We start from the raw sequence: 13,940 nt of genomic DNA, 5'->3' as shown, positions 1-13,940 counted from the left end.
GGAGAGCTGATGTGGCTCTAGGTTTAGCTCTCACAACTCTGTCTTTGATGAGCCCAAAATGCTGAATTCAAATATTAGCTTAGTATGGATTTAAGTCAAGTCATCATTCAGGCACATGTCCCCCTGAAACCTATTAGCCACAGCAGATTAACCCATACAGACTTGAAAAAGTAAACACCTTCCTGCCCATCTGAAATACTGGAGCAGTTACACTTCTCTTTCAGCGATGCAGTTGACCAAAGAATCGCTTTGATCTGCTGTCCTCTCAAGAAGAGTTCTGTGGCCATCCATGCTGTCATGGATGTCTCTTGTCCAACTGCCGGCTGTGCCCAGAGGTCTTCCTGCCATGGGGGTGTCTGTGCTCACCAAGCTTCCTGTCCGAGATCGGTAAGGAGGAAGATCTGGCTGATTAGGGGATTCAGATTCAGAACAATAAGGCGGTGGAGGAAGGTCAAACCAAGGTGGTCTGCTGTAAGATACACAACATAATAAGAGGTTACTGAAAACAGTCGTACAGAATAAAGTACATAGTTTTCTAGTAATGAAAAAACAAACAGTATTTCTTAGTATTTCCATGATGACACCTATCAGGAGATCTCAAACAGACCTGCCTACATTATTCAGGTCATTCCAAAACATCCACACCACCACTGGGAATCAAAGTTTCTGGCCAAGATGCAACACAGCTAATTACATCCTGCTTAACACTCTACACTCAGATTTTCATGGGTATGCACTTCCAACAAATCTCGGCTTACCCTCAAAGACAGCTGCAAGAGGTAAGAGATTTTGCTGCATAACATTTACACAACCTGAGAAAGCACTTTAAAAGAAATAAGGTAAGTAGTGGATTTACACCTATGGGTAATGATGTGAACACAAGAAAGCTCTGAGGAAACCTCTATTAAGTGACAGAGATTAATGGCTTATGGTCTACAAATAAATAATGAACCGAGTTCTCCACATGACAAATCACTTTTGCTGCCATGATATCACATGCACAGCAACTGCTAAGTAGGTATAGACAAGACGAGTACTGGATTCACGAAAACTGTTTTTTGGTTCTAATGGTAAACAAGTAAAGGGACTGAAGGGTTTAGTAGATCAATAACAGGTCCTGGGAGCAATTAGCTCTGCAATTGCTGGTGGTTTGTATCAGCCCAGGTGAGAAGTTATTACAATCTGGACAGCTGCTCATTTAGTTGTTCTTACTAATGAAAAGATATCATTATGACGAATGTTAACATTAAGACAAGGGAGCTGCTGCCAAATGCAGCAAAGAATAGGAATGTAAATGATTATACTATCATTTTTAGATCCAAGAGTTCATACTAAAAAATACCAACAGGGTGACAGTGAACAATCTGGATCATTAAAGTTCATACCATGCCCTTTTTATGTACAGAGGATGTCAGTCTAGGAGCTTTGTTTGGAAATACTTTACGGACAGAGGTTAAAACGAAGGTTAATTATCTACAAATAAAACCCATGTCTCAACTACAAAAACATCATAACCCAAACCACACCCACCCACAAAACTTCAAAGCACTTTCAGCTATTTAAAATGAGAACAGCGCTTTCCATTTCAGAGTCCTGTTCTTTTCTTTTAATGGCAAAGGGAAAGTGCAGAGCAGCACGACTATACAATTTCTTTATGTAAGAATTGAAGCCCTCTTGCCTTTATATACTTACCACATATGACCAGGGTCTTTTTTTTTTTTTTTAATTAGTATGACCTACAAGCTAGCTTTTTTTTGGCAAAACTCCAAATTCAATTTTCATGTTTTGATTCCAGACCGGCACAGGATACTACTACTAGACAAGTGATGCATTTCTTTGCATTCTCCTGCTGTCCTCAAAATCTCTGCTACCAATGACACATGCTAAGAGAGCATGACTTAAGTTTTCCTTAAACTCCTTTAATAGCAGTAAGGGGACCTGAGGATCATTAATTTTTCATATGCAGGAGGAGTTCAAATTTGCCCAAATTTGGTCCTATGCATGTGACAGAACTGCAACACTGTACTTCTGCCAAAGCAGTAATAAGGGTAAATGCAGAGCAGAAGCACAGATTAACAGAGCTGCAACCAGCAGCATGAAACTTTGGTGAGCACAGAATTAGCTCCTGTACATACCTTTGGTCAAGCACAGCCTCTGAATAGGATGGCGGAGAGTCCAAGTCCACTGGCCTGTGGTAGACCTGGTTGGACATGTACTGGATCCCATTGTTGACGTTGTAGGTGACGCTGCAGTGGTGCGGGTGATCAAGGACCACCAGCCGGGACAGAAGGACAGGGTGCTGCAGTCTGTGCACTGGCAGGGTCATGAGATTGTGGCGTTTCCGTTGGTGATGCAGGACTAAGGCAAGAAAGGCCACCACAAGTACGAAAATGACCGAGCTACCAATGATAGCATAGGTAATACTAGGGTAGTAAAGCAGCTGATTTTCTGAGGTTACATAATCTTGGCCGCTGCCTGCCTCTGCAAGACAAAAGGAAAAGGAAGCCTGAGATGTGTTTCAATATAAAACTGCTCTTAACCTACACTGTCTTTTCTGCTAATGCACTGTCTGACAAAAGCAAGTTTTCCTTTTTTCTTTGGATTGTGGAAAATTAGCTTATTAAAAGCATATGCATGCAAATCAGAGATTGGCTGACTTATCACTCAGGCCATCCTCACCCGTAATAAGTGCCAGCAGATAAACTACTAGGGAGAGATAAACTGAGAAAGAGGAAAATACACACCATAGTAGGATGCATGTGCACTATCATGGGAGTATCTCCCCCATCCCTACCTATCAGTCATAACTTTTTGTTTCCAGAGCTGAGACACCCAGTTCCAAGACATAAGCGCAATACCTCCGCTGTACCCAGCAAACCACACTAGAATCAGAGATGTAAAAGGCCTGTTCTCTACTTTTCATCATAACTTGCAGTGCAGTCAAAGTTTACATGGAGTTTATCAAAAAAGGCAGCAACTACATCCTGTTCTCCACAGATTTAACAGTCCAAAATAAGTACAGGAGAAAATATAGAAAGCTGCTTAGTAAAGCATAGTTATTTGGATGTTTGTGATCAGAAGACCTCCTGCTGGAAAAAATTCAAAAGAAGAAAGCAAAAACAGCAATCTAAGCCTAGTAGATGTGATACTAATAAGAGATGTGAAAGTCTAAAAGCAGAGAGTGCAGTGAAAGAAGTGAATGGTAAAAACAAAACAAAACCCCCCAAATTAAACAAAAAAAACAGGTTAGGATAGAACAAGATGAGGAAAAGAAAAACATGAGCTGGGCTGAGGCCTTGAAAGATTACACAAATGAGCTTCAATTTGAGAAGAAAATGGTGAAGGGAATGGTTGGAAATGGTAACTTAGTGGCAGGGAGCAGGAGCAGAAGCACGACCCTAAACAGCAGTATTAGAGGGATGATGAGAAGAGATGAGAAGACCAGATCAGAAGAGGTACTTCAGATAGCGTATAGTATATGTTTTATTTGCAGGAAGCACTGAGGAATCGGCAAAGTTACCAAGAATTGTAAGAGAAGTTACAGCTGGATTTGTTCAGAGTCATGATACAGGAGAAGGAATACCCACCCAGGCTCTGGGCCCAGAGAAGCAAAAAGGTAATGGAATAATGACTTTGGACAACATCATGCAAACAACATCATAACAAAATGCAAAGGAGGAAAGAGGCTCAGAGAAGCAAAATGGCATAAGCACACTGATGCGACTCTGCTGCGCTTGAGTCCAGTGCCAGCACCACAGAACTGTGTTCCCCCGACCATTCCAGCTCCCTGTTCATGAGGTCATACAGCCTTTCAGTACTGGATTTTTTTTGGGGGGGCAGAATTTCTATTTCTGTGCAGGCTGTAACTCCTTATAGCCTCAAAAAGAAAAATACTATTCTGGTACAAGACATTCATCTACCTCAAGAAAAACGAGAGACTGAGTAAAAAACTAACAAAACAAACCTAACCCCTCGACCTCCAAAATCCACACAATAGCAGGAGGACTATTCATCCAAATTCTTAATTTCCTACTGCAGAAGGCTGGGACAGTATATCTTAACATATGATTTTATTTTCTTTCACCTATCAACTAAAACTGCTCTTTGATCACTCAGAATTGCAACTGAGCCACTTACAAATTTCTCTAGCAACAAAATAATGAAATATATACTGACTGTGTCCAGCATAATAGAAGAGCTTTCCTCAAGCACCCATTGTTCTGCATCAAGATGCTTTGGGTATTTCTCTCAATATTTGATTTTGGTAGTTCACTTCCGTGGTTAAACACCAAACCACATTTTCCAGCATCACTAAAAATAACTTATGCATTACTTAGGTAAGATAATACAACATAAAATGACTAACCCTTTAAACATCTCCATTTTAAATCATAGATATTTTAGTAAGAAGGGATGAGATTGGAAAGAAAGACTGTACCAGAACTAAGAGAACGTGATTATTGGTCCTGCTACTGACTACAAAAACTACCACTCTTAAAGAGAACTGTTTTACAGATGATGCCACTACAATCACAGACCAGAGCTTTGCAGGCCAGCTACATGCAAGCCACACAGTTTTCTCGATACCTAGTGTCACACCTTGGCAAGGATCCTTACTAAATTTATTTTCCCATGCAACTGTGCTGAAGAGAAAGCAGGAATCATTGTTACCAGTCAACACTAGGTCTCTGGCTCACTCAGCAAAGTGAACAAAGTCTGCATGAAGAATGTAAATCAAGCAGAAGGGAGAAACGAAATTTACATGCATTAGTAATTTTAACTACAGCTCATCACATATTGCTGTGGCTTCTTTAATACACTCCCTAATTTCACCAGCTAAGAAATCAGTTCATGTCACATATCACAGACAAGGGCCAGCATAGGGAGGAGAGTGACAAGCACATCATTTTTCTGCAAACATCAACAAGTTTATTTGCAAGGAATGATCCATGGATGAATAGCACTACTTGCAATTCTTCAGTGCAAGGAAGGTAAATATATTATGACACCCCAATAAAATACCACAAGACTTTCATTCAACTTGGCTCACTGGTTACAGCACATTGGCATAAAACTGAGAACAGGATGCTTTTGCACACCTGATGAGACCTAATTAGTTACCATGGGATCATTCTGCAGCAGCACAGTCCCTTCTCTTTATAACCTCCATCTTATTAAAAGGGAAGAAAAATGAGAGAAGCCAATTATACGTCAACTTCTTTTCAAAACCTTTAAGGTTATCCATCTGTTTAGGATAGCATCTTCTAGGGTCCTGCACAAAAAGCCTCCATAAATCCAAACAGATTAACCAGATTGATGAAGAAAAAATATTTTGTCAAAGTCAGATGGGATCTGATGAGCGGCTTTAGTACAGTCTGAAAAAAAAAAAACAAACTATTTTATCTGGCTTTACAATCCTTTTCATACAACAGCAACCCACATATCTTGCAGAGATTTTGGATAAATTTGTAGTTAACATGCTGTTTTGGAGCTTTGGGATTACTGTGGCTAATGAAACATCATTTGTTTACCAGTAACTCTCTATTCCTTTTCAGGTTTTTAGATCTGTTGCTTGTATTCCCGTTTAGTTCACTGTACCTCTCACAACAAGAGCAATCTAAGGGCATGCCTACACTAGGGACTAGAGGTCTGTGTAGAGATCTCTGAACCAGAAGTATAGCCGTGAAAGGTGCTGTTTTGAATAGTGCTACCTGGGGCAGCCTTTGAACCGGCCAACACAGCAATATTGCTTTTGGGATCTGAATTAGCACCTCCCGTCAGTTCAGTTAGTTCTAGCTTGTGTCTCTCTAACATGGAGCTGCACTGAAGAGTACAGATATATCCTGTGAAGAGAAAAGAGTCTGGTTTATTTGTCAAGTGCTCTTTCTTGTGCCCTGGGCAGTGCTGAGTACTCTGCATGGAGACACTCTCTTTCTCCATGCAAAGAATCCAGCTCCCTAAACATGCATTGTCTTTATGTCTTTACAGGAACAGACATAGAGCGCACCGTATCTCTGAGACGAAGCTCTGCCTAGGAAGATTCAGCTATCATTGAAACAAAGTCTTCTTCCATCACCATAACAACCTTATTCTTGCCTTATAGGTGGGTTTTCTGGGCCAAGAAGCCACAATTTTAAGGTCCCTTACCAAAACACACTCACAAGCGACGTCCAGTAGTGTTTCACTTCTGCTGTGGTGTAGTTTAAACCAAGACAGACCAACCTACATCTAACCTCCCTTTTCTAGCAAAGTCAGTAAATCCAAACCTGCAGAAGATGAAAGTAACGTTACCTGAGCCTATCAGCACTGCTTGGCTTGTGGCCCTAGAGAGGGCACTTCCCATTCAAGGAAAAGAAAGGAACTGCCCTTAATGGTCTTCCAAAATAACACTCCAGCAAGAAAACTGCTCTATAGCACAGCTAAAACAAAAGTAAGAGAACTATGAGGCGGTTTTGCATAAAAGAGACTTTTACATCAAGTTTTTTCTTCCTCTTACTATATATCTGATCATGTTGAAACGAGTAACTTCTTGGTAATTCCTTGATAACATTCTGGTTTTCTGTAGAGTCAGGTGAGTATAGAGAGGTGTGGAAGGGAATGACTCGTATCTAGCTGAGACTGCCCGATGAACCTTTTCCCATTTTGTGCACATTGTAATAAGGAGAAGGCAAGATATAAGAACACTTGAAAAATCTTAGCTGGACATGCACAACTACTTTAGAAAGAAAAAGCCGTGACTCTTTAGTTCTGCTCTAGCAACTTTCAGTAAATGTTTACACATCACAGAAGTCATTGAACTGAATTTCTTGATAATTCAGTCATTTTCTCTCAAAAGAAGCAGGTATTATCCAGGCAGGTTTAGAAGTTCTGTTTGCTCTGCTATTAAATGCAAGTTCACAAAAAAGGTGAGGGTGCAAGCTAATTCAGCTTAAATTCATAGAGTATTTATTCTTTCATGCTTCCCCCCGCCCCTTAAGAAGATCTATGTTTTCTAATCACGTCATGTATAAACAGTTTATCAATGCCACTTATGCCTATTAAACCTTATTACCTGGGAAATGCTGAATTCGCAGATTAGAGATTTTTGGAGTGTAAAAGCTTTGTGAATAATTTAGGAAGAGACTGATAAAGGAAACATAATGGGTTGTGCTCAGAAGGCTACCTTATTGACTGTGAACAATGTGCTGTCTCAATGTTTTTAAAAAGGTCTGAGAGTAACTGCATTAAAGTCTGCCAGACACAGGGGTGAGCGGCTGTTATTTTATCTTTCACAATCCTCTGCTCAAGCCTCACTTTTCACTGTTCATCCGAGAAAAAGCTTTTGAAATACATAATCTGAGCAGATATCTGTAGCTTTAATGAGCACGAGTCACAGTCCACCTCCAACAAAGACACTACTGTAACAACACATTTAAATTCCAACTGGTTAAAGAGTAGAGCTGCAGCTTGGAAGGTTAAAGATGACAAAAATCAAATACAGACAGGCAGAGCCTCTGCACATTTTTTACTTTTTGTGCTAGGAGTTCCTAGGACATCCAGCTAAGTCTCCAAAAGCTCTTAAATTTCTCATCCGTGATGATTAAATGTCCCACTAAAACAAGCGTTATGTAGATTTTGTGCACTGGACTTCCAGAATATTCTTTATTCTAGTGATGTCCTTTCTAACCCTGTTATCTTTTTTCCCTACTGACCTTCTCCAAGCTACAAACAAGATCTAGCCCCGACAGCACAGCACCTTGACATCATGGGGTTTTCATGCTCAGTTACCATTTGTTCCCCTCCCCAAGCAGCTTCATATTTCCCTTAGACATCCATGACAAGGACTTGTTTTCAGCTGCAATCCGCTGCCCTGCTTTGGCTTTCTCCATTTCAGGCACAGAAGAAAGATTTGTTAATAGAGGTATTACACATACTAAACAAACCTTACCTACGGGAATTGGCCAACATAATACAATGTGATTACATGACCAGGTACTTGGTAAATGGGTAAGACTTCTGGGAAAGCAGCAGGATGAAACCCAAGCTCCTTCCAGGTACATCTACAACAGCGATGGCTTCATATCCAGACAACGCTGATCTGAGCAGATATCCTGGGTTGAAATGGCACCAGGTTATTCTGTGTTTCACCCTGTGCTAATTACAGGTGTCCCTAATACCCATGGACCAGAACAGCAGCCAGCACAGCCCTCAAGCTAAGAAGCTGGAGCAGAGGGTGGCTCTATTCCCAGCTCTTGAAGTTGCCCATCAGGTCATTTTCTCCACCTCTGCCTGGCTCCCTGCCCTGCTGTCCCCACCTGAAAACGTTCTTGGGCTCTCAGGATGTTCTCCCAAGCTCTTGTGTACTGACAAGAACTACATTTTCCTGAAAAGCATAAGTGTTTCAAATATTAACCAGAAGTGTAAACACCACTGGGTGCTCTGTCTTTGTTCTTTCAGATGACTGAAAAGACATTCATGACCTTGCCTGCATAAACAGAGTAGGACATATCTATATGGAGAACTTGTTATCCATCCATCCATATAACATTTTTTATCATTATTGGTATTAGTGTAGAACCTTGGAGCTCTAGTAATGAAATAGGATTTCTCTGTATAATGTACTGTACAGGCTCTGTGCAAGACAATGGCCATTGTTCCAAAGACTTTAAAGCTAAGTGTAAGGCTTGGAACTATATATGGTTAAGTCTATACAACTGGCCAGCAAGACACAGATAAACCTCAAGACAGTATTAGTCAGCAGAATTAGCAGCAGTCTCAGCACATCTCATTCAGTGCATCAGAATGAGCGCGTTACCCCTGCCTTCCTCCCCGGACTTAAACCCTTCACCCTGATCACGCGTTACAAGAGCAGTGCTTTCAAGTCTTTGCAGCTGCTGAAAGAGCAGCTGAGTCACCAGACTGAAGATCAAGAGCCTCACCTCTCACATGCCCTCTTTTTTATCTTCTGTAGGGCAAGATAATTATTCCATGCACTTCACACATTGCAGTTTAAACGTTTAAAAAAAATTTAAAAAGGAAAGCAGCAAACTGAGCAAATAAGTAGAGAACTAAGAAATACTTAGAAGTAGCCAAGGCAACTAAAGTTCTAAAATTAACTTGGCAGCAACGTAAAAACCTGCAAAGCCAAAATCTGCCATCAAGCATTGAAACAAAAGGTCCAGGCTTGGCAGCTGGACGAAGGCCAAGGAGGAAATTAAAGTGTTACTCAATGCAATTCAGGATCACTCCGCCATTGATCTAAGCAGCACTTCCTGGACACATGACAGCTCTAAAGGCTAGTGGTGCAATGTGATTAATTCACAGCCAGTACAGAAACTACGCCCAAAAGCAGGGGCAGAACATAAAAAGGATGAACTTTCTCCTAATAAAGTCCTTCTCTCTAAATAGAGGGGTTCAGTTACTTCTGTTTGTCTCCTCTTTCTCCTTTGAAAATGGAGGGTTACCATCAAGGAGACTGACAAGAAGTTAATTACTATACACTTCTCATAACATTTTATGACAGGAAGATGCCATTCAGCAAGAGCCTGATGCACTGAAAGCTCTAGGGGCTTCCACTACTATTGTCCTCCTCCAAATGAGTAGATTAAACCTGTTCTGCAGAATGAAAATCTCAAATAGCTGCACCACTAAAAGGCTCTTTGGTGGACTAAGCTTATAAAATAAAGCAAGAATGTGCTTCAAAGAAAGAAAAACTATATTGTCTTCATAGCATAAAAGTGCTCTTGGTGCTCTTGCCAAGACCTATCACAACTAGCAGCATTCCAGGCTCTAGCCCCAGTGCAAGCACTGTGCCTAAGCTGAAGATAACAGCCATTGATCTTGTACCACAGCCTGCTCCTTCCCTCTAATCTCCCAAGAGATATTCCAGTCTCACCTTGTTCAAGTCACAAGCAGTATTTCCCAGCTCCAGGAAAAGTCCAGATTTTGGGTCTCTGGTTGCTGTGTAACCCATTGTGTATAATTAATGAGTAGTATTGTATAGACTTGAAAGTCAAAACAAAAGAATGTTTAAATGGAAAAGTTAACAGATCTGTGAAACTCAGGCAGCCTGACCTAAGCAAACTCACAGTCTCCAACATCAGCTTTATCTTCACTTCTTTAACTAATGGCATAACAATTATATTTTCTACCAAATACCCTTGGGAACACTGACAAACTTATGTGCAAGTGCACTGTCCTGTCTTCAGCAAAAGTTAATTGGAATAGTAGAGCTCTGAGGTAGTTAAGAGCCTGGAGGTTGTACTAGGTCCCTGCTCCCTGCCAGCACAGAAGCATGCTCTACTTTGATTAATTTTGAAAAGTCTTAAGCAGTTTCAAGTCAAAAGTATAAAGAAAAATAGATTTGTCAAAGGCCATGTGTGGCTTTGTCTTTCCTATTCCAGTCTGACCCTGAGAGTTTAGAATCCAAGTTTCTATGACATGCTCTGCTAATCTTCCTTGGAATCATTTGAATATCTAGGAGAAAAAAAAAAAAACAAAACAACTGAAAACAAAAAGTAAGCTAATTCAAATGAAAATCAGTAGATTAAATGCTTGTGTTTTTATCATCTATCAACCCTGAAACTAAATTACACCACGTTGCAAAACTGTTACCAGTTTATCTTGTGTGATCTACATGCCTGCAAAAATGCATGTTATTTCAATAGAATGTCTGGAAAAAGCTGAACGTGGGATGCTGTACAGGACAGACAGACAAATTGCATTTTTACAGCGTCTATTCTGGAGGTTGGTAAGAAGAGACACATACTGTTCAGCTAGAATGTGCACATTAACCTTTTCCTAGATGCCACATTAGTGGTACAGACAGCTGGTGCATAAGAAGGATAATAAGGCTTGAAGAGATGCGGTGCAGGGTTTACGGAGGCTGCAGAGTCAGCTACACTTGGCAAGGAATACTGCTTAAGTATGATTGAGATATATTGTAAAGTAAGTTTTTAATCAGCTTTTAAATTTAGTCTAATCATTCAAGGACTGTATTTTAATGGCTCTGCTTTTTGAAAGTGTTAGTACAAAGTCCATGCCCTGTCTTATACGTTACTATTATCAATCCTATTTTTTCTAGAACTGTGAAGAGGAAGAGATGTTGTCAGATACACAGTCCACATAGCTTCATTTGTTCAAGACAGTGCCCTAACGATTTCAAAACCATTAGCAGGTTGTGATCGTGAGGAAAAAAAGAATCAAAACAGAAAGCAGAGATAGACAAGACATGCCAGGTCACCTAATCCCTTTCCTAGGGTCACATTTCACATCATCCATTCATACCTACCCAATGCCCCTTCAATGACTGCTTCTAGGATGCAACAGAGGAAATGGGCAGCAAATCCACTCTAGCAAGAGCTCTGCAGGCTGTCCTGTCTGCTTCTAGGAAGCAAAAGGAGACTGAAGAGGAAAGCCAGACCCCGACAACTGAGTGGATTTGGGTAGATGTGCAGTTCAAACCAAGATGGAGCTCACTGCTTGGTTCCACCAAAGAAAATACCTGTGTGAAGTTACATCATAAGATGCTTTGCATCTTAAAGTTATCCTGACTTTGCATTACAATTGTTTGACATACAAACTAATGTTTCCTTCCAGCTACAAGCTCTGTACGTTCAGTGTAAACAGCAAGAAAGTCTTGTGAAACAGTAGCCTCAATAGTTTCACTATGTTCAGTTTACACCTTCAGGAAGGTATTAACAAACATCATACTTTGTTGCAAATCAAACTCTAAATCTTTCCTTTACTGTTATAAAAAGAGAAATAAAGCATAAAACACAACAGCAAAGATGACAACGGGTTTTCAAAGTAGCTATTGCATAGCCCTGTTTGGCCTTCCTGATCACATGACACAAACTATCTAATGCCAGAGAAAGAGAAGGGGAAGAAAAAAGAAAAAAAAAAGAGAAGCAAGCAAAGGAAGGGGAAAAAAAAAAAGAGAGAGAAGCAAGTGAAGCAATGAGAAAAAAACAAAAAGGTGCATTTGAAAGCTCATGTACACAAATGCGATACCAACGAGCATCTGGAAGGCATTAACACCAGGAAGAAGATAAACTTGTGCTTCTCATCCTCTGCTAAAAATCTGACTTGATCAGAAAATATGACACTGAAAATAGGGAGTGGGAGGGAACCACTCAAAGGCTGTGGCTGTCAGCGGTTCATTACAAACAGAAAGCTTTTCAGGGGGGCCCAAAGGGCTCTGCTCTCAGTCTGATACTATTCAATAACCACGTGAATGACAAAGTAGAGAGAATATGCTTATTCAGCTTGCTGTTAGGCAACACAAGCCTAGCAGCTTGCCTACAAGCACCCTGCTCAACAAGATTAAAATTCAAAATTATCAGAAAACAACAGAGATTGTCAGGATCACGTGTAGTCAGGTGTCAGCAGAGAAGAGAGTGTTAAGTGGCAGCGAAAAATGCAACCCCCACAGTATCCAGCCTGAGCAAGGTGTCTGCTGGCATATTTATCCAGCTCAGGACATCACACTTAAAAAAACCCAAAGATGAATCAAAGTGTGGTGAAGAACAACATGGATTATCAGATGTCCGTAAGACACGAACTACCAAGAAAGGTTGTAAGAATCAGGGTTGTTTAGGCTGAAGAAAACATTGCAAGGAAGCTTTTCATATTTTCAAATACAGAAGTTTGAAATGAAAGAGAATAGAAACAATGCCTGCTCCGACTAACAATATAAACTCAATGCTTTCAAAAGCTGCAGGGAAGTGTCCCAAATGACTAAAGTGAGAGATCAGAGCTTTATTTCATACATCTAATTGATTAGAGCTGCTACCTTTGTCTGTGAGTGAACAGCAGTAGCGCCACATGCCTCCATGCCTTTAGATTTCCAGTTACCCTGACGGCTCTAGCAAGAGCTCTGCAGGCTGTCCTGTCTGCTTCTAGGAAGCAAAAGGAGACTGAAGAGGAAAGCCAGACCCCGACGACTTGAGTGGATTTGGGTAGATGTGCAGTTCAAACCAAGGTGGAGCTCACTGCTTGGTTCCACCAAAGAAATTACCTGTGTGAAGTTACATCATAAGATGCTTTGCGTCTTAAAGTTATCCTGACTTTGCATTACAATTGTTTGACATACAAACTAACGTTTCCTTCCAGCTACAAGCTCTGTAAGTTCAGTGTAAACAGCAAGAGAGTCTTGTGAAACAGTAGCCTCAATAGTTTCGCTATGTTCAGGTTACACCTTCAGGAAGGTATTAACAAACATCATACTTTGTTGCAAATCAAACTCTAAATCTTTCCTTTACTGTTATAAAAAGAGAAATAAAGCACAAAACACAACAGCAAAGATGACAACTGACGGCTCTGATGGTTTTATTGTTGGGACTGTCATCCCTTTATGTCCTCATGAGGGTTTCCCAAAGTTTTTCTGCAGAATACAAAAAATCCTACAAATTTTAAGTAACTACAAGCCAGGCTGAATCTGAACCACCTACCCCCAAAGGCAAAGCACCACAACAACTTACTATCAATTTCCTAAGCCCCGTGTGTAGCTCTGGTGCCAGATGTGTCACTTGCTGAGTGGCAAGGATAACGAAGCACTGGAACAGATCGTCTCTAGCTAACAATGGTCTGGACTTCTCTTTGGAGGTATCCTGAAACCTCTGATAGCCCTGAATGCATACACTGGCCTACAGTCCAAAAAAAATAACAAAACCTCCACCCTGGCCAATCTAATAACCTGAAACATCCCATAAAACCCAAATTTGGGTTATTTCTCCAAGTGAGCTGACAAACCTGTATTAGATTCACCAAGCCTGTCTTCAGATAAACAGAAAAAAAGACCAAAACCACCCTCTAACAATGAGGATGAATCTCCTCTTCTAAAGAATTTTATCTCACTTTTTGCATGATCCCATCCTACTGCCAAGTTCAGTAGAAGTTCATAATTCATTGACAAATCTATAAATTCTACAAGCCTTAGAAGTTAACCATGCATAAAGGAA

General features: G+C 40.6%; 1 protein-coding gene across 1 annotated transcript in view; it reads right to left on the bottom strand.

Moving 5' to 3' along the window:
• Positions 1-207: 207 nt before the first annotated feature.
• The window catches only part of LDLRAD3 (low density lipoprotein receptor class A domain containing 3), a 113,271-nt gene continuing 99,538 nt past the window's right edge, over positions 208-13,940 (bottom strand). Inside the window, exons 6-7 of the mRNA XM_068400107.1 lie at positions 2,136-2,481; positions 208-469 (exon numbers count right to left, since the gene is read on the bottom strand). Of these exons, the coding sequence (XP_068256208.1) occupies positions 208-469; positions 2,136-2,481 (608 nt within the window). The remainder of the gene's footprint in view (positions 470-2,135; positions 2,482-13,940) is intronic.

This window comes from Nyctibius grandis, chromosome 4, assembly GCF_013368605.1.
Source record: "Nyctibius grandis isolate bNycGra1 chromosome 4, bNycGra1.pri, whole genome shotgun sequence".
NCBI lineage: Eukaryota > Metazoa > Chordata > Aves > Nyctibiiformes > Nyctibiidae > Nyctibius > Nyctibius grandis.
The sequence above is the reverse complement of the archived record's forward strand: the minus strand, read 5'-3'. Positions and strand labels throughout refer to the sequence as shown.